Source organism: Engystomops pustulosus, chromosome 6, assembly GCF_040894005.1.
Source record: "Engystomops pustulosus chromosome 6, aEngPut4.maternal, whole genome shotgun sequence".
NCBI lineage: Eukaryota > Metazoa > Chordata > Amphibia > Anura > Leptodactylidae > Engystomops > Engystomops pustulosus.
Genome location: NC_092416.1, coordinates 34,819,784 through 34,845,919, shown reverse-complemented (window position 1 = coordinate 34,845,919; position 26,136 = coordinate 34,819,784). Strand labels below are relative to the sequence as shown.

Below are 26,136 nucleotides of genomic sequence, written 5' to 3'. Positions count from 1 at the left end.
GTGTGAATATAGCCTAAGACAGATTATAGGTATGGTATGGAGAATAAGGATGATAATAACAGTGTCAGCTAGTAGAAATTAAATTGACTCTGGCTGGTCATGTGATGTTGAGCTGAGGAATCACGGGACTGATAGCAAACCAGAGGAGAAGGAAAAAGCAAGGTGCAATCTAAATAAATTCAAAGCATTCTATACAATTAGGGATTAAAAAAGGTGTTTATAAAGGAGGTCTTCTTTAAAAGAGTCAACGACAAATATCAAAGACTTACTGGGGCGAGTAAAATCCCCTAATAGTCACAGTTCTGAAGAAGTGTGCATGTTCAAAATGGCCTGTCCTTCTCTGTGATGTGACTGGCTGATCACTACCTGCCCAATGTGCCATAATAAAGGCTTTAAAGTCTTCTACTTCTAGTGAGTGCCCCCTTCTTTATTCTTCTATGCTAATTGCGTTTTGTGAAACATTTCACCTTTGAGTGCCCACCTCGGTTATAATGCCATTTCTTTTGTGCTCTTCTCCATTCATTCTCCAATCATGATCCTATAAGAGCAGTGCCGATGCAGTTTCTCTCCATTGAAAAACCATAGGTAGATGCATAGAGAGATGGACCAATAGATACCAGATGCTGCTTTTGGAAAATATACAACGTGTTTCGGCTCAGAACTTGATCCTTTATCAGGTGCATCGAACAAGGCCAAGCATTGTACCTAAACTGGTGAATATAAACCAATGGCAGGCACTTCCAGTGACATACACTCCCTGTGGGTCAGGTGGTCGTGAACTATTATGACCTCATTATTGTAGCCACACCTTTTCAGTGAACATCACCCCCATGACACTGGTTGGAGGGGCTTGCCAAGAACTTAAAAAGGAATAAACCCATGATGTAAGAAAGACACGGTTCCGATGTAAATAATGGCACGCAACATTATTTTTGCCTTCTTTTTATTAATTTAACATTTAAAATCAGGAAAATGGCAATATTGGCATCATATGGTTTTAATCTAAAGCATAAACTTGAACGGTTAACTGGGATTTTTTTTTTTTTCCAAAATAAGAAACTGCACATAAAAGCAATAAATACCAGATGTTATGTTGATATTTACACATTATGGCACAAAGTTAAGGTCTGGTGCCTAGATACAATACTTGTGTTTTCATGCTCTGAAGTTGGAATAAAAGTTAATTTTCTACCCCGTCTATATGTGGTTCAGGGTCTGTATACCTGTAGTATGTGTCATTAGAAAATATAGGTGGTAATATTGTCTGATTTTGACTATTTTCAGAGTCGGTTCCAGGTTTCAGAAGACCCCTGGGCGACAGAGCCTTAGTAGGCCCCTTTACAGTGAACTCACATGGCATGGAAGAAATTCAGAAACTTAAACCCCTCATGGCTATTTTGTACAGAAGTATTTTGCTATCCTCAGACTAGTTTGCTATGTAAATTGATTGCCAGTAAAGATAAAAAAAATATATCTTCAAATGAGTTCCTTTTGACTCCCCCATACACATGCATGTTTGGGCAAGCATGCAAGAATTTCTTATGGATAGAGAGGAACATCTTTTGGAGGTGGCTTATTGCCTTTTGGAGAACAAGTTGAAATTTGATATTCCCAGTTCCTTAAAATCATATGACTCGGAAAAGTTGGCTCCCTGCCCAATTTCCGATGCATGTCAGCTGCTCATACAGCAGTGTACTAGACTATTATTCATATAAAATTTTTGCAGATATTAGTCCAAAAGTAAATGTTTCGATTTTAATTTAGTAGGTGAGTAATGATTCATGAGCCAAACATCAGGAGTACATAAAATACATAAAAACTCTTAGAATGGGAAAATTTAATTTGTTGTATTCTAAAAGCCTGTCATTTCCCTTTCTACAAGTGCAGTTTATATGTAAATATTTTGAAATCTCATTAGTTTCAAAACAATACAGTACAGTGAATTGTTGGCGGGAAGGAGGAGGGGATTGCAGCTGCAGAGGATTTCTGAGACTGCATGCTGTGAGAGGGGAGTGAAGAGCAGACAAAACATAAAGACATAATGCTCTGTCGGATATTACACCTAGAAGTTTTTGCCCATTTAGCAAGCAAGTAAGGGTTATACAAATAGTCAAAAAAACAGGTTAGACACAAATTTGGTCTGTACTTCGTCTATAATCTTTAGATGCCTAAAGAGAAAGAATGGTTTTCTTAGTAATATCAAAGAGAGAGGAGGAGCTCCTGAAAATAGATACATTTTCCATAAAGAAGATACACAATAGGATGACTTATGACAAGATTTTCTTTCTCTTCTGCTTCCCTTTGCAGACAATTGTAATGTCAATGATGCAGGCAGCAGCTGGATTGTTAAGTGATTAGGTGTACAAAATATGATCTGGGAATATTTATAGACATCTGACAAATGATTTGGCCTTTAAGTGTTATCCTGCTAAGATATGTGTTTAGTATTCAAAAATTGCATAAATTTAAAAATTCTATTACTGACAAACACACTGTAGGTATAGAATATTGGCTGTATAATCATTAAAGGGGTTGTTACCTAAATGCTACCCCTCTTGGCACTTGCAATATTCGACACAGCCTGGGGAAAAGAATGGCACTGTTTTGTAGAAGGAAAGCAGACCATTAGAACTCTAGCCAGTTGTCTTACACTCTAGTCAGTTGTCTTACACTCTAGCCAGTTGTCTTACACTCTAGCCAGTTGTCTTACACTCTAGCCAGTTGTCTTACACTCTAGCCAGTTGTCTTACATTCTAGCCAGTTGTCTTACACTCTAGCCAGTTGTCTTACAGTTAGACATAGGGACAGGGAGAAGCATGAACAAGATATGACTAATCACTTTAAGACACACAGGAGACACAAGGAAGGGAGGAAATTATGGGAAAAGGGGCAGCCATTTTGCGTTTTCCGTGTTAGTTAAATATAGGAATTTCTGGGTTCACAGAATTATAGAACATCTAAATATGTGGCAACCAATATTAAAATCATGTGTCATAATTTTGCCTCTATCAAATTGCATCTGCTAAGCTGTAAAGTCTACATGGTGTAAGTTCAAGCTTTTCCTGAGTTTCCTTATAGTCACATATTGATATAATAAAGTACACAACCTCGGACTCACTCCAAGCCGTGTTCCCAACAGTCCTAAGAAATTCTCAGATTTAACGTCAGCTTCCATCCGTTACGTCAATTTTTGGTTACATATTATTTGAATGGTTTTATTATTCATATAAAGTTGCATAATATTTGTGACCTATTTTACATAGTTTTTTTTTTTTACTATTCTGCTGATTTTAAACTACTAATCCATATGTCATTTCAGAGAAGCAATGAGATGGCTAAAAAAAAAAAATTTTACTGAATTAAATGAAGTTTAAAAATAACCAAAAAAATTGTGTGAGGTCTTGAATGTAAAGTATAGATAAACAGGTGGTCCGTGAAATATGATCGAGTAACCTGAAGCACCCAAGCCGGGTAGTGTTTCCAATGGCTTGACAGGTTACACATACAGCCATTTATTGCTTGAAAAATCACTCAAACTGCGTGTAATTAAATATCCGAGTATACATTGTAAGAATGTCTTTTTTCCTCCTTGAAAAATTTTTTTCTTCAGGGGTTACGTTTTCCCAAATTTTTGCTTTCAGTCCCTTGGTAAATTTTTAATTTTATAAATAAAATCCCACCATTGCGATCTGGTGTATAACTAGGTAAAACAACCAAAGATAATGTGTTGGTGAAGAGCTGGATACTAAAAAAAAACAAAAAACAAAGAAGCAAACATAAGTTAGACTTAGCCAAAAAAAACATAGTAAAAGTTAGTAAAATCAAAAAGTTTTTAAAAGTTTACAATGAAAAAAAAATTGGAATCATGCAATTTGCTGGTACTAATAACCCTTAGTTGTGGCTGGTAACATGCCAACTCGTAAGACGGTTCAGTGCTCAGGTTAAAGACATGTAGAAAGAATCTGACTCCTTTTCTCATAAAGGACAAGAGACAATGAGAGGAAATTTAAGAAAATTGTGAGACCCGGAAACAGGAGCCCAAATGCGTGAGAACTGTGAGCGATGGAAACGATTTCCGTATCATAATGGTCTAGGTACTTTCTCCAAATCACTAGAGGTCAACTAGGACATATCACGACATGACTACGTTAACCCCCACAATTGGACTGTTTTTTGGCTCAAGGACGGGACACATTTTTGGTTCTTTCTTCTCAATATTCCCAACCATTAAAAATTATTTTCAAAGAATTGAAAAATAAAATCTTCTAGAAAACTTTCACTGTGCACGTGTTTGAATGTTTTTGTGTGTTATTTGAATTTTTTTTCACTGATGTCAATAAAGCATTGCCGCAAAACTTGATATTTTAGTAAATTGTTCTAAATGATAATTTAGTAAATTATTAATTCAGTTTTGGTCAATTATTATAAGATTATATTGGCTAGCCCAAGCTTTTAGGGACTGAAGGTTTCGAGAAAAACTATGGACAATATGGAAGAGGTTTGCTAATTATGTTAGGTTAATGTTTATGTCCTCGGAATTTGCTTTTCAGACAATTACTAACATAAGTAAATAGAAAATCTTCAAGTAAATTTCAAGTTTTACAATTATCTCACACGTTTTTACCATTTTTTTACGGTAATACAAATCAAAGTACACAAAGAGCAGGGTTATGTAGGTGGAGAGAGGAAATATACCCCTGCCCAACCCCAATTATCTCCTGAAATGCAACATGGCCAAACCCTCTTATCCCCAAGATCTACCACTGGTGAGGGGTGACCCCAATATACATTAGATAATTTTTCTGTCCCACAAAAACTTACAGCATTTTTTCATTTTGGATTTCCCTTTACATTACCCTATCAGTTGCTTACTCCTCAAGATTAGGGGTTACGCTGTTTATCAAAAATACTAGAACTAGCTGCAAATATATACAGTGCCTTGCAAAACTTTTAAGCCCCTTGAATTTTTTTTACCTTTTGCCACATTTTTCGTCTTCAAACATAAAGATATAAAATTGTAATTTTTGGTGAAGAATTAACAAGTGGGACACAATTGTGAAGTGGAATGAAACTTATTGGATATTTTAAACCTTTGTAAAAAAAAATAATAAACCGAAAAGTAGGGCGTGCAATATTATTTGCCCCCTTTACTTTCAGTGCAGCAAACTCACTCTGGAAGTTCAGTCTCTGAATGATCCAATGTTGTCCTAAGTGACTGATGATGATAAATATAAACCACCTGTTTGTAATCAAGTCTCCGTATAAATCCACCTGCCCTGTGATAGTCTCAGGGTTCTGCATCATGAAGACCAAGGAACACACCAGGCCGGTCCATGATACTGGTGTGGAGAAGTTTAAAGCCAAATTTGGATACAAAAAGATTTCACAAACTTTAAACATCCCAAGAAGTCCTGTGCAAACGTCATATTGTAATGGAAGGAGCATCAGACCACTGCAAATCTATCAGACCCGACCGTCCCTCTAAACTTTCATCTCAAGGAGAAGACTGATCAGAGAGGCAGCCAAGAGGCCCATGATCCCTCTGGTTGAACTACAGAGTTCTACAGCTGAGGTGGGAGAGTCTGTCCAAAGAGCAACAATAAATTGTACTCTGCACAAATCTGCCATTTATGGAAGAGGGCAAGAAGAAAGCCATTTCTCAAAGATATCCAGAAAAAGTCTTGTTTACAGTCTGCCACAAGCCACCTGGGAGACACCAAACATGTGGAAGAAGGTGCTCTGGTCAGATGAAACCAAAATCCCACTTTTTAGCCACAAGGCCAAACGATATGTTTGCCGTAAAAGCAACACAGCTCATTACCCTGAACACTCATCCCCTCTGTCACACATGGTGCATCATGGTTTGGGCTTTTCTTCACCAGGGATATTAAAGATGGTCAAAATTGATGGGAAGATGGACGGAGCCGAATACAGGACCATTCTGGAAGAAAACCTGTTGGAGTCTGCAAAAGACCTGAGACTGGGACAGAGATTTATCTTTCAACAAGACAATGATCCCAAACCTAAAGCAAAATCTACAATGTAAGGTTCACAAATAAATGTATCCAGGTGTTAGAATGGCCAAGTCACAGTCCAGAACTGAATCCAATTGAGAATCTGTGGAAAGAGCTGAAAACTGATGTACACAAATGCTTCATCCAACCTCACTAAGCTTGAGCTGTTTTCAAAGAAAGAATGGGCAAGAATTTCAGTCTTTCGATGTGCAAAACTGATAGAGACCTGATACCCCAAGTGACTTACAGCTATAATCGAAGAAAAAGGAGGTACTACAAAGTTACACTTTTTAGTGTATTATTTTTTAGAAAAGTTTAAAATATCCAATAAACTTTGTTCCACTTCACAATTGTGTCCCACTTGTTGTTGATTCTTGACCAAATTATATCTTTATGTTTGAAGCCTGAAATGTGGCAAAAGGTAGAAAAGTTCAAGGGGGCCGAATACTTTCGCAAGGCACTGTAAACTGAATATATAAGAAAGAATTAGTCCTCATCTGTTTGTTGCCCATTTTCACGGAAAAATACCCCCAAAAAATCAGCTCTTTGAAGGATAATATAGTTTAGGAAAAGAAACAATCAGAAATCACGCCCAGGCGCACCAGTCATGGTTGTAAACACAAGCCACAAGAACAATAAACATCAATTTAAGGCAGCCAAAATTTTAATTTTCAATATACACAAACTACTTCCTTCTTCTGCTCTCAAGGCCGCTGGCTATGAATTATACACCTGTTCCGCAATGGAATGCCCCAAGGAGGTAGTTCATCTTCAAACGCGACAAAAAAGCTTGTAGATCCATGCTTATTTTAATCAAAGTTGGTATTTTCACTACGTGGCCCTGAAATTCTAGCTCTGGCTTTCCAATGGTCTTCTTAATTTATGATTGGCTAAAGACTTCACCGGCTATACCTAGTGTTTTATTGGCCCCTTCAATGTCAGTATCATGGGACGTGAATGTATCATTGAATAGCTGCAGTAATATTACTTATTTTTCTTATATGTGATGGCAGGTCTTAGACTTTTTGAAAAGTTGTATGATTCCTTTAAGACTCATATTTGTAGTTAGCAATATTTTATTCCCAATTTTCCTAGGCTAGCAGATGAGTTTTTTATACTAACATTTAGGTTACATAAAAAGAAAAACTACTAAAAATGTCATCTATAATGTATGAAAAAATTACTCGGTTGAGACTACTTTAGCATTGATATAAAAGAAAGTTTTCTCAAATCTGGTACAATCTGGAGCTCCAACATGCTAAAGTTCTAAAGTTATCAGTGGACTGTAATGGGGTTCGACAGATTCCTTAAAGAGGACCTGTCACCCAAATTTTCGGCACTAAAGTAAGCAGCTCCTAGTGCTTGAACAAACGCCGCAGTGTTAGAGTGATAGCGTTACCGGAAACCTCCGGTAATGCTATCTAACACTGCGGCGGGGTACAGTGTAATCCTCGGACAGCTCGCAAAGCGGTCCGACGTATTCATGAGGGGGTGGTCTGAAGCGCTGCTTCTTTCCCAGGACCACCCCGCTCGCTCCATAGCCCGGCAGTGACTGCCGCGCGCCAGGCGGCAGTCACGGGCCCCTAGCCACACCCCAACCCGACCCCTCAAGAATACGTCGGACAGCTTTGCGAGCTGTCCGACGATTACACTGTGCCCCGCCGCAGTGTTACATAGCGTTACCGGAGGTTTCCGGTAACGCTATCACTCTAACACTGTGGTGTTTGTTCAAGCACTAGCAGCTGCTTACTTCAGTAAAATTTGGGTGACAGGTTCTCTTTAAGTATGTCCTTTGTATGGACACTGTGGTGCATGATTTTTATTTTTAAAACAGATGCTTGTTTGTAGGAAAAGGTATCCTGTTTTCACAATATACGACATAGAGAGCTGATGTTTCTTACCTCGACAACTCCTTCCATCTTCTTGAAGGGTCCCAGTCACACAGCTACAAATGGGTCCATCTAGTCGACTTGTACAGATTTGCTCACATCCGCCATTGTCTTCACACCAGTCCAAACCTACAAGGTTATGAGGGTTTAGATCTTATTCATCAGTTCCATAACACATTATATAGATGCATGTATATATTTGAACATCAAAGGCAAAATGTAATCTCCCACGTTGGGGCTTGCTGGGAAGTAGTCATTTCGAGAAGCTAAGTGAAAAAAAAAGTAGGATCTGACCAATAGACCCTCCTGCACACTTTTATTTAATTTGATCATCCCCTTATTGAGTTAATCAATTGGCCACTACTCCTTTGAAAGAAGGGCCAACTAATCCTGTTCTTGTGTTGCTAGAGCCCCAATTAATTATTAATGGATCACTGATCCTGTGCATCAGTAATAATTGTTTTCATTGGCCAATTCCTTTAAATAGAACCTGAAGAGTGAGCCAAAAAAAAAATAAACAAAACTCTATTATATGTGATAATAGTAAACTTTGTAATATACTTTATTATTGAAAAAAAGTTTCTCTGTCCAATTTGTTTCTGCTAATTTCATTTACTTTAGTAAGCTGCTTATCTGCAAGCCATTTTCTGCAAGTCCTTACACAGCAGAAAGATAAGGACATGAGGACAAATATTAAATTTCTCCATAGCTGGATAGTATTTTACTGGATAGATGAGATTTGTGAGGAAATAGGACTATTTAGTATCTGTCTGTAAGGTGCTAAATCATTAGAAACTTTACCAGCTTTTTCTTATCTGTCAGCTGTAAGGAGTTAAATCATTAGGAACTTTACCAGCTTCTCCTTATTTGTCATCTATAAGGAGTTAAATCATAAGGAACTTTACCAGCTTCTCCTTATTTGTCAGCTATAAGGAGTTAAATCCTTAGAAACTTGACCTGCTTTTACTTAGCAGTCCACTGTTGAGTACAGCCTGATTTAGATAGACTTCTAAAAGTATAAACCAATGGCAGAAAAAACATGACAAGGTAAGGTTTTACCTTTTAAAACAAATATTACAAAGTTTACTATTATTATTTGCACTATTAATCTAGCCATTATTTAAAAAGTTGAGTTATTCTTTAAAGTCTGCAAAGATATATTCTGAAATGAATAAATAATTCTGTCCACTATATAAACAAAAGTTAATAAGACAAAGTTATCTGAAACTGTCCTAATATGATGTAACATGTAAAGCCTTATATGATGTATTTCCAGAAACTCCAAATTGTAATTGGAGAAAAACATATTAAAATGTAAAAAACTAGAGAATACTGACGTTTTCTTCTTATAGGACCAACGGATATGATTTGCTCCTTGGAATCTTGCCCAATATCACTGGCACTCCTGGAATTCTGCGGACAGTTCTACCAAAGTGGGAAAATATGGAATTAAATGAGCATTTTACAATTGTCTCTGAGATTAGTAAGGAAACGAGAAATCACATGACTTCACTCCTCCAATGCACATTTCAACAAATGATAAACAATACATAAACAATAACACATCACAGGAAAATCCATCTGTATAATAGGAAGATAGAGGGGATGGGTTTGTTAAATATTTCCCCCTGTGCATTTTTTAATGCCAGAAAGGATAGCACACAACAGGAAGTTGTGAATCTAGAGCGGATCACTGTTCGAACAGCATTCTCTCAAATTTTTAAGAAAATTTTAGAATCAATTATTTTAGGGACCATTGCATTTCTATAGGGGTTTTGAAAGTTCTGTTAATAGAAAGCCCCCACGTATCACCCTGTTCTAATAACTTCACCCCTCAAACTATTCAAAATAGCAGGTAGGAAGCTTGTTAACCCTTTATGTATTTTACAGAAATTAAAACAAAATGAAGGTTTGATTTGGAATTCACTAATATTTATCATTAATACAATCATTTAGCTGCATAATTTACCCACATAAACTGAATAAAAGTAGAAAATGCATCTAGGAAGATTTTGGACAGTTTTTTTCCGAGTAAGAGGACCCCCATATGTGGATGTAACGGGCTGTCAGGTCGCATGGCGGGCACAGAATGGAAGGAGCCATTGAGCTTTTGTAGGGCGGGATAGTTTTCAATTACCATGACGTGTTTGTAGAGCCCCTGAGGCCACATTCACATGTGGCATTTTGAAACAAAATCTAAAGGCTCTACCTGTGATCTCATGTTGAGGTAAGATTGCATTTACTTTGCGTTTAGTTAACGTGTTGGAAACACAATGTTACCAAAATATGTGATCACAAGTGGAGCCTTTGGATTGCATTTCCAAGCTTAACCAAAATGCCATGTGTGAATAGATGTTTATGTGTTAATAGATTTTACCAAAAATTAAAAACTTATGTACCCCCCAAAAATTATTTCCTTTACTATATTCTGACTCCAATAACTTTTTCATATTTAGGAGTACGAAGATGGCTAAAGTGTCATTTTTTTTCTGGACGAGCTGATGTTTTCATTACTACCATTTTGGAGACTGTGTGACCTTTAGATCACTTTTTATTATGTTTTTTATGTGTTGCAAAAAGGCAAAAAAGTGTTGATTCGGACATTTGAGCGCATTTTTCCGTTCACAAGTTTCACTGCTGGGAATAACCTTTTTTTATATCTTTATAGATTGGGCATTTTGGGATGCGGTGATACCTAACATGTTGTGTTATTTAACTTTTTTCCATTTTTTAAAATTATTTATTGTTTTATATGTGTTGGGGGCTTTTTGGACATTTTTATGAATTTTATTTTTCATTTTTATTAATTTTTTATTTATTTATTTCTTTTTAATTTTCACATTACTATCATAGGAACCAGTGATCATGTGATCACTAGTTCATACTAATGCACTGCAATAGCCATGTATTTCATATTATGTATCTGCACAGGCTGACAGGCAGCAGGCAAATGTCGAAACTTCATTAGGTCCCCGGCTGCGCGGCTGAGAATACGGCACCCCACGATCTGGAGGAGAGAGAGAGAGCCCCCTCCCTCTGCATGTATGTAGATACCGCAGTCACAACATTGACTGCGGGATCTAAAGGGTTAACAACCGGATCGGAATGGAGCACAGGGCAGTCTCCGACCTGGCATATTTTTGCTTGCCGGCTGCGCTGCCCCTAAGATACATCAAGAGGCCTAAGCCTCATAGATCCTAGTTCTGACCTGTAGAGGAGATATCCTCTTATGTTACCGCAGCAGCTTTGTACTTACAACTTTGCATGAATATTTTTCAGAGTCGCACAGAGATACCGCACAATGGAGATGAACTTCATCATAATCTCCTATGAACTTAAAAACCGTGACATGAAAGCGACACGTCAGAGAAATCCCATTTTCTTCTATTCCTATTGTGTTGTCTTTGATATTTGGACACCTGAATAATATAAAAAAGAGAAAAAAAGAAAGAAAGAACAAAAAAGTATCAAAATGTCATAATTATGATATCATAGTCATGCGTACACAATGGGGCTTATTTACTAAGGGTCCGCGGACGCACTTTGGTCAGATTTTCCGACGTTTTGAAGGAATGGCACGGCTGTGACAGGTATTTAACAAAGGATTGTGTCACACGCGATCAGTTTTTGACATGGCTGTGTTGGCTTTCATGAGACAGAAATGGAGGGGTGGGGGGGGGGGCCGGGTGGCCGTAGGACGATCCAACTGATTCAGATTAAGCGCGGGATTTAACTTTCAAATTGTGTCGCATCCAATGCACTTACATGCACCAGGAAGAAGAAGGTGAACTCCGGCGGACCTGAGCAGGGAAGCGACACATGCAGGATATCTTAGTGAATCGGGGCAATCGTTGGATAATGCACTTTCAGTGAACTCCTAAGGACGGGTAAGTAAATGCGCCCCAATGTCCCACACCCAAACAGGCAGTTATTAGGGGGTTAAAGGGAGTGTTAGAGTCCCCCTACACATGTACGGGAACCTAAAAAAGTTTAACATCTATGTGAATTTTTTCACATCACTCAAGTGTTGAAATTAAGTTTAGGGATTGGGGCTTTCAGTGGGCAGAAGAAATACCATGAAATTCCATATATGAAATTTATCTGTTTCGGTTATAGTTTATTTTTTTTACCTTTTAAGTATTTATTGCTATTATCAGGTGTTTTTGTATTTTTTTTTATGTTAGCATTATATCTACCTGGCAGATAACAAAAAGACACCGGGGCTCATTTACTAAAGGTCGCAAATATCTCTCTCGTTGGACTTTTTTTCGGGGATTGCACGGCTTTGACAGTTATTTAACAGGTATCAGTGCTGGGATTGTGTCACACACAATCGGTTTTTGGCTCATCTGCCCCGGCTTCCATGCAACACAAATTGGGGGACGTGCCGTCGGATGATCCGACTGATTCGGACTGAGCGCAGGATTTAACATTCAAATTGTGTCGCAGCCCAAGAATTTACATGAACCAGGAAGAAGAAGGTGAACTCTGTCGGACCTGAGAGGGGAAGCGACACATGCAGGATACCGGGTGCACGATCTTAGTGAATCGCGGCACACTGCATTACTGTCGGACAATGCCCTTTCGGTGAACTCCAGCGGCCGGGTAACTAAATGTGCCCCAATATTGTGTATAGTGCATCATGTACTGACCCTCCCTCAATGATGAAGTAGCGGAGCTTGTCATTGCTGTCTCTTGATGGAGTTGCGTAGCATTTATTCAGTATCAGTATCAGATGCGTGGAGTCTGCTCCGACCACAAAGACACCAACGAAGAGGACGTCTCGAGTTGTAAGCACTACTTCCCCTTGGCGATACGGATGCTTGTACGATGCATTTTTATACAGCGCCATTTTAGTGGTAAAACTTCCTTCTTGAGTGGGGACGGTCAGATTTATGACACTGCAAAAGGAGATAAAACATTAGGATAAATTCCAAATAACAAATGTTGTTTTTACCCTGTTGTGACCGAGGGTCATGGGTGTCTTAAGGTCCAGGTAAATTTTTCCAATTCTGCTCTTTTTTAAATGATGATATCTTTGGAACAGCTTTACATAGCATAACAATTTTTACTTTGTTTTTTTTTTAATTATATGTGATTTATTCATTTAATAATTTTTGGTTTAAGGAGTTTGCAGGGAAATTTCCAAAAATGTGAAAAAAATACTTGTTTGTTATTTCTTCCCATTAAAGTTTTTAATAAGCAGAATCAACTTTTAATCAAAATATTTTTTAAGTATGTCATATCTATCCATCACTTTTCCCCAGGTTCAATTACAGATGCAGAGAGTGCATGTACTTCTGCAAACTGCCAGAACCCTCTTCCCTGCAGCTCCCTCCTTATCCATGTTTCCTTCAGCTGACACACTAGAATGGGTGTTGTTTCTATAACTTTTATAAGTGTGGCATTTTACAGAGGGGATCTCCCCTTTAATATCACAGCAGGTTTTTTAGATGCAACAGAACGGGAGATATCAACAGTTAAATATTCTGTCATGAGTGGGAGCTGTATATAAAAATTTAAATCCTGGCTGCCAGTGGCGTAACTAGATGCTGATGGGCCCTGGTGAAAAGTCTGTGCCAGGCCCCCGACTATAATGTATGGTTTATAGTACTAGTCTTCTCATATGTGGAAGTGAAACATTAAGGGCCCCCTAAGCCTCTTGGGCCCTGGTGCGACCGCAACCTCTGCACCCCCTACAGTTACGCCCCTGCTGGCTGCAACTTTAACAGTGGATATCTTCAGTACTGTGGCGCCTAAAAACACAATCTAGTTGCAACTCTCATCTTGACACTAAATGTTTTTCTAGGCACCCTGGTTTCAGAGATAGATGCGGTTGAAATGAGCCTCCTACCATGACATCTATACATGTACTATCTGTATGTGCAATTAGGATGTGTGTAGCTGTTTATACAGTTCCCATTTCTAAAATGGCTAAAATATCAAATAGTGTGATAAAAGCTTACCTGAGCATAGGCCGTATTACTGAATCCAGAGAGATCTTGATGTCCAGTTCATAGGCGCATGAGAATTCCACGTTGATAGTGCGGTCCCGTGTGATGATGTTACCGGTGTTGTTTGCACTTTCTATCCAGACTGTGTTTTTGTACATAATGTGAGTGCCATTTGACTGTAAGGTAATATGTAAAAAGTCACATTACTACTTACACTTATGACAACAATGGATGTGGCATTACACAAGGAGGTTGCCTATTACAGTCCATCATGTATAGATGACTGGACTAGAGTGATACATGAGAATGGGGTCCACAAGTACTCAGAGTGTTCCATATGAATGAAATACAGATGTACATGCTGAACCAATGCCTAATGCCCTATGAAACTTCTGAGAACCCTATATCCATGAACTTATAGATTTTAATGGTGGACTTGGATTACTTGTTAGCCCCTGTTCTTGTGATGTTGTGGGGTCCACCTACATTACATGAGAACAAATAAGTACAAAAGACACAAGTGGACGGATGACCCTGCCTGCGAGGGCTCACAATCTATCTTGGAGGCTGGATGGAGACACAAGGTGAGGGAGCGGAGCAGTGGGGTTATTGTGTGTTGTAGACAATTCTAAAAAGTTGGGTTTGTTTGATAAATTTGAAGATTTGGAAGGTGAAGAACATTTTTATGCGTTTTAGTACAGAATTCCAGAGTAGAGAATTCCAGAATTCCACGATGGCTGTCAGAAGAGCAGATGGTAAGAGAGTGAAGCTGAAGGTCCTGTGAGAAACAGAGATTACTTGTGGGATGGTATTGGCTGATTAGGCCAGAGATAAAGGGGACAGGTTGTGGTCGGCTTTGTAAGTCATTAGTAGTTAAACTGAATTCACTCTGCAAAGGGGGAACCAATAGAGAGCAAAGCAGCGCTTACAGGCAGAGGAGAAGTGAGGAGAGACACGAATTACCCGCGCACAAGAGGTAAGGATGTTTTGGAGGGGGGTTAGAGAATGAGCTGGGAAACCTCAGAGAAGAATGTTACAGTAGTCCAAGTGGGAGATGATGAGGGCAATGACCAGAAATATTGTAGACTTGTGGTTGAGGAAGGATAGGATGTTGTAGTTGGGGCCCGGATGTGGGGCTGAAAGGATAAGGGAAATATGTGCTATCCCCCTTTTCCATATATTGCTCCTCTCAAATGTGATACCAGGGCCGGTGCCAGCACCAGGCATACCCTGGCAAGTGCCGGGGCCCAGAGCTGCTGGGGGGCCCACATAAGGTTGTACATAAAGAATGCATGTGGGTGAGGGAGCTGAATCTAATGAATCCATAGGGGGTGAGGGAGCTTTATTCAAAATCACCATGAAGGGGCTGATTGGTATGATAAAATAGGGAACATTTTAGGGAACAGGAGACTGTTTTAGTTTCGGAATTTTTAATGCCATGTTAGTTCACTGTGTGATATAATTAGTGTTTTTTTTTAGAAGTCATTATAATTTATAATGCAAATGAATACATCTTTATATAATTCCTGTACCTGTACAATGTTCCCGCAGTTGCCTTTTGTGTTATTTATTTGGAAAGATATGAAATCTTCTCCCTCGATGCCGGGGCAGTGTCTGTCATTAATACGTACACCTTCCCTCTCAAAACCAAGCTGAAATAGTTTGCATTTGGATATGGACACTTCCATTTGTGCAGCTTTACAGGTGACTTCAGCATCGATGATGTCATGGGTGTCTATAAAAGCAGATAGAAAACTCAAAAACTCTGGTGTTTAAAAGGACATTTTAAAAAGAAAACTGACTAATAAAGATTTAGACCTCATTGTAATGTAATTTGCAATTCTATTTTGTCAGCTCCTCCTGCTCTATAACATGCTGCCTGCAGATAGGACACAATGTATAATCTGCTCAGCTCCTCCTGCTCTATAACATGCTGCCTGCAGATAGGACAGTATGTACAATCATCTGCTCAGCTCCTCCTGCTCTATAACATGCTGCCTGCAGATAGGACACTATGTACAATCTGCTCAGCTCCTCCTGATCTATAACATGCTGCCTGCAGATAGGACACTATGTACAATCTGCTCAGCTCCTCCTGCTCTATAACATGCTGTCTGCCGATAGGACACTATGTACAATATGCTTAGCTCCTCCTGCTCTAGTTCAATACATTTCCACTTTACCACAATTGCCTTCAGTACAGAAGGTCCTACTCACTTGTCCTCATTTTAGGGCCTAAGGTCTACTCAAATCCTTATATAGCAATCCTATTTAGGTGAATAAAGTTAAAAAGTGTGTACCGTTCCCATAGACTGGTGGGTCCATACAACCACAAAGCTCTCCGCCATTATCCACCTCGCAGCTTCTGTTGGGACAGTCTGCTCCGATACAAGGGTCTTCAATCACTCCTGCTATAAATGAAAACAGGTAAAGCACAATTTCAGAATATTGCAAAATTTGATACAGTTGTTTTTTATTTTATTTATGTACATTGTTAGTAGTAATGTTTCAACCTCCCATGTACATGTTAACACCATGGGGGTAATTTACTAAGGGCCCGATTTGCGTTTTCCCGACGTGTTACCCGAATATTTCCGATTTGCGCCGATTTTCCCTGTATTGCCCCAGGAATTTGGCGCCCGCGATCGGATTTTTGCGCATCGGCACCGACATGCACGCAACGGGGGCGTGGCCGAACGAAAAATGTGTCCCGCCACATTTAAAAAAAGAAATGTGTTGCGGGACACGCGCTTACCTTCACCAGGTATAGGCCGGTGAATTTCAGGGCATTCCAGCGGGCCTCGGCGGACTTCAGCGCAGCAGCGACATCTGGTGGACGGTGGAGGAACTACCTTAGTGAATCGCCGGAAGACCCGAATCCACTGCAGAGAACGCGCCGCTGGATCGCGAATGGACCGGGTAAGTAAATCTGCCCCCATGTCTGATTGTGAAGCAACCTACTAACAGCGATGGCCGGGCCTGGTACGAGGTCCTTGTCCATCTAAAAATAATCACTATTGTCAGTAAAAACATATCCTCGGGGCATGAGGTCCTCTGGCGTTTTTTAACCATTGTGATATGCATGCTTTTAATATTGTTTGTGAGTATGCTGGAATAAAATTATTTTTACTCTTATCCTTGGTGATCTGCACCATCTGTCCACATTCTTCCTGATACAGGGCCGGTGCTGTTATCGCGTGCACGAGAGTGTAGCGTGGTCTCCCACAGGATCCAGTATAGAGAAGTGAACATCGTGACAGGAGGAATTACTGAGGAAATTTCTTCAATCTCCGATCTATAAGGAACTGGGTGAGACCATTCTGTGGAACTCTCAATTTTAACATTTTATTGTGGAGTTACAGCACTAACATTGTTTTTTTTATGTAAAAACATATCCTCGCTTTGACACATCTTTGCTTTTCTCTGGAAGTAGCTGTATAGGGGCTTGTTTTTTTCAGAACAAATCACTGGTTTCCATCGGTATATTTTGAAGAATATGTGTCATCAATCACTTCAGAGCTAAAAAAACAGTTTTGAGGTTTTTGTTTATTTTCTTTAAAGGCATCTACCATGACTTCTAACCATATTAAGGCATTGCATGTGATTTAGCACCTCATCCTTAAGCCCAAAATACTAATGACTTGATGAATTACTGTAGTAGTATTATATGGTTGAAAAAAGACACATATCCATCAAATTCAACCTAGGAAGGGAAGGGATTGGATGAGGAAGGGATTTAGGGGAAACAATTTTATATAACATAACCATCAATGTTATTTAGGTGTAAAGGCATCTAGACCCTTCTTGAAGCTCTCTGCTGTCCCTGCTGTGACCAGCGCCTGAGGCAGGCTATTCCACAGATTCACAGTTCTCATAGTAAAAAGCCCTGTCGCCTCTGGTGATTAAACCTTGTTTTCTCCAGATGGACAGTGCCCCTTCTCTTTTGATTTGATTTAATCTGAAACAACTTACCACCATATTTTTTGTATGGACCATTCATATATTTATATAAATTAATCATGTCCCCTCGTAGTCGTCTCTTTTGCAGACTAAATCTAGTTGTTTTAATCTCTCCTCATAACTGAGACCCTCCATAGCCCTTATCATTTTTGTGGCTCTTTGTGAAACCCTCTCCAGCTCCAGGGCATCCTTTTTATGGACCGGTGCCCAGTACTGCATGGTATATTCCAGGTGAGGCCGAACCAATGTCTTGGACAGTGGTAATATTACATACCTTTCACGAGAGTCCAGACCACTGTTGATACATGACAAGATCTTATTGGCTTTAGAGGCAGCTGATTGACATTGCATGCTGTTATTGAATTTATTATCTACTAGTCACCCAAGTCCTTCTCAACAAGGGACTCTCCCAGATTTACTCCCCCAAGGATATATTTTGCCTTTGGATTATTGGCCCCCTGGTGCATAACCTTACATTTATCCACATTGAACCTCATTTGCCAAGTGGATGACCAAACATTCAGTTTGTTTGTGAGTCACCCTGCAGCCTATGAACATCCTCCATAGACTGTATTACACTACACAGTTTGGTGTCATCTGCAAAAATAGACACAGTGCTATTAATTCCTACCTCTTTATCAATAATAAAAATATTAAATAGTAGTGGGCCAAGCACAGAACCCTGGGGTACACCACTCATAACTGGTGACCATTCCGAGTAGGAATCATTGACCACAACTCTCTGGATACGATCCTTCAGCCAGTTCTCAATCCAATTGCAAATTATTTCTGCCAAACCAATAGCCCTAATTTTACCCATCAGGCGTCTATGAGGGACAGCGTCAAATGCCTTTGCAAAGTCCAAGAACACGATATCAACAGCTGCTCCTCCATCCAGGCATCTGCTCACCTCTTCATAGAAGCAGATAAGGTTAGTTTGACAACTTCTATTCTTAGTAAACCCATGCTGGCTGTCACTTATTATTCTATATGATGTCACATACTCCAGTATATAGTCTTTTACTAACCCTTCCAATATTTCTCCCACAATGGAAGTTATGTTTACAGGCCTGTAATTGCCTGGCGAAGTTCTAGAGCCCTTTTTATATATTGGCACCACATTCGCCTTGCACCAGTCACTTGGCACCAAACCAGACATTACGGAATCCCTGAAGATTTTAGACAGCGGCACAGCAATAACAGAACTGAGTTCTTCAAAAACCCATCTGGTCCAGGAGCGTGGTACAAATTTATTGTATTGAGCTTAGATTGGATCATGTCTACATTCTAGCCAGTCTAGTATGTTACCGGATGCATGACCCACGCCAGACGTTCTTTCTTTTATTGTATAAATTGAGACATAAAAAACTATTTAGTATATTTGCCTTCTCTTGGTCTCCAGTCACCAAAGCCCCATTTTCAGAATAAAGGGGTCCAGTCTGCTTTAACCCATTTTTTCCCCAAATTTGTTGGGATTTGCTTTGCGGTCCTTGGTCACCTGTCTTTCATTTTGTATTATGGCTAATTTTATTTCCTTCTCACAGATTTTGGTAAGTGTTTTTGTTATGATTGAATATTAAATTATTTATTAAAATCAGCGTTTTGGCTGATTTGTAGCTGGTTTTGTGTTGCACACCACTTTAAGGCATGGAGCTAAATGGGTTGAGGAATGGGGCAAGTGAACATCCCGGCCCATCAAGGTTACTGAAAAACTCCACCAGAAAAAAGCAGAGACTATTCATTTTGAGACAAAGTTTCACTTGGCCTAAACAAGTTAAACCTGGTAGAAAACAGGGCAGGATGGCTGACTGGTCTCTTAGTAAGTCAAGCATGAAGTACGCTGGCTAGGGTGGACAGTGAAGGCTGGTGTTTAAAACGGCACGCATAGTAAATCCCACTCTTGTGTGTGAACAAATATGCAAATGAAGAACTCGGTGAACTTTGGCCATGGCTTTTGGCCCGCTCTTCACCCGCCTGCTATCGATACAGCACAGAGCCAACTAAATCCTACCTAATATAGACATATTATATATAACATTACTCAGACTTACAGCAATTTTCCTTCTCGATCCATTCTGTACTTAGGATCCCAAATGATCGACAGGCCTCTCCATAGGCAGCTAAGGAGCCGCACAACTGCATCTTCTTATTGTTGTAGCATCCATCCAGGAAGCAAGACTCATAGAAAGGAACAGGATCCAGGAGACCATAACATGGCTGGAAGAAGCCTTTCATATCAGTCAGTTTGAGGCAATATCCGTCACTCTGAAGTGTCTGGATTTTGACATTGTCACAAGTAGAAGCGTACTGAGAGTACTGGAGCTCATTGCAGCTATAAATGAAGACAGAAGAGACAGTTAAAGACATTCCGGGGAATTCATTAATGTACTTCCGACACTTTTCTGGTGGTTTTGTGCCAAGAAATGCCTTCCACCACATTTATCAAGGCTTTTAGAACTTGGAATGGCACTTTTCCGACTTGTGCTACTAACGGGGGTGTGGCCTTCGGAAAGAGAATTGTCCTTGTGAGAAAGGGGTGGGGCTTGTGGGAAATCATCTGTGTGCCCAAAATTGTGGCACACAGTTTTGACCAACTAGAAGTAGGTAGGTGTAAAGTAGGAACCATCAGTCTTAGGCCGCACCAGAATTCATCATCACAGTGATAAATCTGGTGCAGCAAAAGACTGAGCTCTTAAAAAATCTAAATCTCTGACTCTGTAGCTCTCAGACTCCCTGATCACTGATGTGATTTGTGAGATGAAAATGTTATCTTTAATATGACACCAAAAGCATGTTTGTAGGTCCTATAGACTTTTAAGGATTTTTTTTTTTTTGCTAAACGAGAGACATTTTACATAAAAGAGGGAATTCCCTTTAATAGGATAGTTTGTTGTGGGTGAAGGTGTCAGATGTTGAGAACCCTTCGAACCACGCCCAAGTCCAAAACTCATGACTTTGGGGCTTATTTACTAAGGGTGACGGATCACACTTCCGTCGGACTGTTTGCAGTTTTCAGGATTTGTGAGTTCTGTGAACTCTTCGGACCAGATATGCCCCTATGTGCTATGTGCCCCTATGTTTCTTTGTTTATGGGCAACAACAAACATGTTAAAGGGGTTGTCCACTTTTAGCAAATAATTGATATTGTTTGCGTCAATTTTCCAAAATACTTTCTGTATCAATTAATCACTGTTTTGTAGATCTCTGCTTGCTGTCATTCTATATAAAGCTGTAATGTTACTTCCAGGTGATAAAAACCGTTCTCTGGTCATGTGATGTCACACAGATGCACAACTCTGATTACTTCATGTGATAATAACCGCTCATGCGCCTCTGTGACGTCACATGACCAGGGACAGATTTCTATCCACTGGGAGTAAACATAGAAGCTTCCTACAGAATGAAAGCAAGCTGAGATTTAGAAAACTGTGAGGAATTGAATTTTCTGTGGTAATTTTTTAAGTGGTAAAATTGGGCATTTTAGTCACACCTAATCTCTCCCAGTCTTCACACTTTTATCTTGGGTTTGCCTGCACAATTTTCCAAGATTGTTATCCAAAACTTTGTGACAAAATTACGTGAAAAATCTGATTCTGCCAGCATGTTATGAACTTACTGGACCCATAATAATTTATCATTTCTACAATTTCTTCATTTTTCTTCTTTGTTAAGACAAGGCCTATTATGGATCTCTACACAAAGGTTTCCATCTCAGGATGTGTTTGCATTGCGTTTACAAATGCAGTGTAAATGCCGGGGTGTGATTCAGCCCCGATCACATTTGCATTCGTTAACCAGGACCCTGGGGGAGATTTATCATCAAGTTTCTGAGGTAAAACTGTTCTAGTGGTCCATGGAAACCAATCAGAGCCCAGCTGTAATTTTATAAACAGCTGTGGGCAAATGAAAGCTGAGCTCTGATTGGTTTCAATGGGCAAATAGGACAGATTTACCTCAGAAACTTGATGATAAATCTCGCTGCCTGTGTTATGTTTGTACAGAATGCAAAACACTGGTGCTTGTTCCCAATTTCATGCGGTTCTCTGGAAACTAAGATATAATCGGGGCTGAGCCCTTCCCTGGGCATTTACACTGCATTTGTAAACGCAATGCAAATGCCACGTGTGAACACAACCACAAGGAAAATTTTGGGAAATATTTTATTAATGATTAAATTACCAGGTACTGATACATTTTTTGTTTTCTCGTGGTAGTTTTTTTTAATGGTATTTCTTTACTTCTGAGAAGTGATCTCCACTGAACAGGAAGTACAAGCCTACTATAAGGGCTAATTCAGACATCTGTATGCTACCTGTGATTTTCATTGTCTATATGCCAATTTGCATGTCTATTTTCATCCAGTGGACCCTCAGTCTGCGGAATGAAAATTGGGCTATTTTCATGTTTGCAGACCGCAATATTACGGTATGTTATACGGTATGTTATACGGTATGTTATATATGTTGCAGACCACAATACAATACAACACAAATTCTCAAAAACAACACATTTAACATATACACATGTTAAAGGGCATCTACCACCAGGATGAAGGGTTGTATGCAAATGAACCCAGGGGGCTCCAGGATACATAGGTGTTAATGGAGCCTGGAGCCCCTCAGGCTCATTTGCATACAATCCTGCCTCCTGATGTTAGATGTCTTTTAAAGAATTGTCAATTTTCAGAAAGAAAGCTAACCTCTTCTGCATGCCGTTTGTCTTCCAGCTCTGCGCCAGCACCACACTGCTGACTACAGGTTTCCCCCTTAAAGTGACATAATCGTCGGTAAGATCTCCATTGAAGTTGCCGCAGAGGCCGCAGACTTTGTTCTGAAGTCTCTCGCTGATGGAGATTTTGATGATGTTGAATCCATTGTAGTGAATCTGAATGTCGGGACTTGTGTCAATCACCAAGAATCCCTCCATGCTGTATATTTTAGTTGACAGTCCAGTAACGAATGGGACTGTCACTTGTGTACCATTTACCTGGGATAAGAAAAATAGATTTAATAGTTTATTAAATTTACATAATTCCTTGTTCCTATAAAAACAAGACCTGGCACACAAGACACAGCAAGGTAAAAAAATAACTACAAAAAATGTCAGATAGCCAATAATAAATACCCCCAATGTCTTATCCACAGGTACAATGTTACATAGCAGGGGAAGATGATCAGCTCGTATATAATGTCCTATCTGCAGATGTTATAGAGCAGGAAGGGCTGAACTTATTGTACACAGTGTCCTATCTTCAGGCAGAATGTTATAGAGCAGGAGAAGCTGTGCAGATTGTACATAGTGTCCTATCTGCAGGCAACATGTTATAGAGCAGGAGGAGATGAGCAGATTGCACATAGTGTCCTATCTGCAGGCAGCATGCTATAGAGCAGGAGGAGCTGAGCAGATTATACATAGTGTCCTATCTGCAGGCAGCATGTGATAGAACAGGAGGAGCTGAGCAGATTGTACATATTATCATATCTGCAGGTAGCATGTTATAGAGCAGGAGGAGCTGATCAGATTGCACATAGTGTCCTATCTGTAGACAGCATGTTATAGAGCAGGGGGAGCTCAGTAGATTATACATAGTGTCCTATCTGCAGGCAGCATGTTATAGAGCAGGAGAAGATGGGCAGGTTATACATAGTGTCCTATCTGCAGGCAGCATGTTATAGAGCAGAAGAAGCTGAGAAGACTGATATATAAATTTGTGTAAATAGACTCATTATATGTTGATCTCTGGAGCACAATTACATTTTATTTTTAGTTATACAAATAATTAAACAATTGTTGAAGAATGGAAATGTCTCAGTTCTTGTGAGAACAGCTGAGGAGAATAATAGCCTTGAGAGATGGATCAGGAGGGTCTTCCAACTCCGGACAATGGGATAGTATAGTGTTTATCTAGTCTTTTCTTTGGAATTGGCAGCGGGTTGTCAGTGGATTCCAATCTACAGGCCTCACTAACGGGTCTTCTATGGGTTTAGCATTTGGACTTCAAAAGAGCCCCTGGATTTTGACTTTTCTTCTTGCCTATTCATTCATCTGACACTTACACTTTGCGATTAGGATCTCTGTCATTTAATAGGGCAGAGAAGCCTTTCCTCCAGGACACCCAGCTTTTCTTCTCCATCACAATTCTAGGGAGGGCAGAACCCACTGGAGATGGTAAAATAGCTGCTGTATAGCTCAATTGTTGGATTTATGATTAATTCAGGTTTAGGTTATTTATAAGAGTTACGGTACTTTAAGAAGAAAATAAATCCCTTAATATTACATTATTATTTTTCCTTTACTTGACTCTTGTCTGAGCTCTAGTAACAGTATTAAGTGATTTACAGCAATCTCATGGCCATAGGCAGCAATAGTGTGGAGCCAACTCATTGATGTCTATGGAGAATTTTCTTTTCTCTATGAAGCAGCAGTTTGTGGCTATTAAGGAGAATATATAGTTCTATATATCTATATCTATATCTATACTGATCACTATACTATGTTACACAGTGCAGGGAGCCACAACCAGAAAACTCTATTCACTGTGTATTGACTACACAAAGTAACCGCAACTCATTTCCCCTACAGGAAGCTTCATTGTTCACTTTCTTTGGATACAAAGCAGTTCCTAGTCATGTGATGTCACACAGGTGCTATATCCCTGGTCATGTGATGTCACACAGGTGCACGGCTCGTTATATCCCTGGTCATGTGATGTCACACAGGGGCACGGCTCATTATATCCCTGGTCATGTGATGTCACACAGGTGCACGACTCATTATATCCCTGGTCATGTGATGTCACACAGGTGCACGGCTCTATGAATCCCTGGTGATGTAATGTCACATAGGTGCACGGCTCATTATATCACTGGTCAAGTGATGTCACACAGGTGCACGGCTTGCTATATCCCTGGTCATGTGATGTCACACAGGTGCACGGCTTGCTATATCCCTGGTCATGTGATGTCAGACAGGTGCATGGATCGCTATATCCCTGGTCATGTGACGTCACACTGGTGTATGGCTCATTATATCCCTGGTCATGTGATGTCACACTGGTGTATGGCTTGCTATATCCCTGGTCATGTGATGTCAGACAGGTGACTGGATCGTTATATCCCTGGTCATGTGACGTCACACAGGTGCTCAGCTCATTATATCATTGGTTATGTGATGTCAGACAGGTGCATGTATTGTTATATCCCTGGTCATGTCACGTCACACAGGTGCTCGGCTCGTTATATCCCTGGTCATGTCACGTCACACAGGTGCTCGGCTCGTTATATCCCTGGTCATGTGACGTCACAGAGGTGCTCGGCTCGTTATATCCCTGGTTATGTGATGTCACACTGGTGCACAGCTCGTTATAACACACAGCTCTGACTACTCTTTGTGATATAACAAGCTGTGCACCTGTGTGACATCACATGACCAGGGAATGATTTTCATCCACAGGAAGTAAACAATGAAGTGGCCTATAGGATGACAGCAAGCAGAGGTTTAGAAAAACACGAGGAATTGATACAGAAAGTACAATGGAAAATGATATAAATTTGATGAAAGTAGACAACCCCTTTAAAACGAAACAAAAGTCACAACCCATTACCTTAACAGTATTACGATCACTGATGAGGATTTGCTCTTCGTTAATGTAAAAGTAAACTGGGGATATAACGGTCAAGTTTGGCGAAGACCATTTGTCAAAGTTAATGATTAGCTGGAAGGAGATATCTGGAAGCTTTTGGCAGATAGTCGACAACACAAATGCACAGTTTGCCGGAAAACGGAGGAAAGCTCCATCAAAGGTCCTGAAGACGCCGCCGCCTGCAGCAATGCAGTAGGAGCTTTTCTTGCTGAAGCAGCCTCGTACTCCGTTCCTCAGGGCACATTCTTCATCAGACTTGCAGTGTCTTGGATCACACTGGATGAGATTCCTTCCAAAGCAGCGGCAACGTCTCGTACAGTCACTATTCCAGAACAATTGCTTAGGCTAAAGGAGGAAAGAACAAAAAGAAATAATATTATGAAATTTTGCATCCTTTGACCCTTTATCTCCACACCCGTTTTCCTCATTAATCCCCAGGCAATTTTTCATTTTTTCTCCCCCAATGTCTTCTACAAGCTATAACTTTTCTGTCACTCTAGTTGTACGAGGTCTTGATTTTATTGGGATGAAATGTAGTTTTTAATAGCACAATTTTGGGTTTCACACTGCTGAACTTTTATAAGGCCTTGCTTGCTGTGCCGCATATTTATAAATAAATAAAAATAATGGAAATCTCACTTTTTAACTAAAAATAATTTTCTGCCTTTTGTTGAACC

General features: G+C 39.8%; 1 protein-coding gene across 1 annotated transcript in view; it reads right to left on the bottom strand.

Annotated features, from left to right (window-relative positions):
* Positions 1–942: 942 nt before the first annotated feature.
* The window catches only part of TECTA (tectorin alpha), a 118,209-nt gene continuing 93,015 nt past the window's right edge, over positions 943–26,136 (bottom strand). The window contains 12 exon segments of the mRNA XM_072113447.1: positions 943–3,679; positions 3,681–3,745; positions 7,916–8,032; positions 9,241–9,328; positions 11,160–11,322; positions 12,556–12,804; positions 13,870–14,033; positions 15,390–15,592; positions 16,158–16,268; positions 19,869–20,149; positions 22,517–22,803; positions 25,421–25,804. Coding sequence (XP_071969548.1) covers positions 3,638–3,679; positions 3,681–3,745; positions 7,916–8,032; positions 9,241–9,328; positions 11,160–11,322; positions 12,556–12,804; positions 13,870–14,033; positions 15,390–15,592; positions 16,158–16,268; positions 19,869–20,149; positions 22,517–22,803; positions 25,421–25,804 — 2,154 coding nt within the window. The 3' untranslated portion in view covers positions 943–3,637.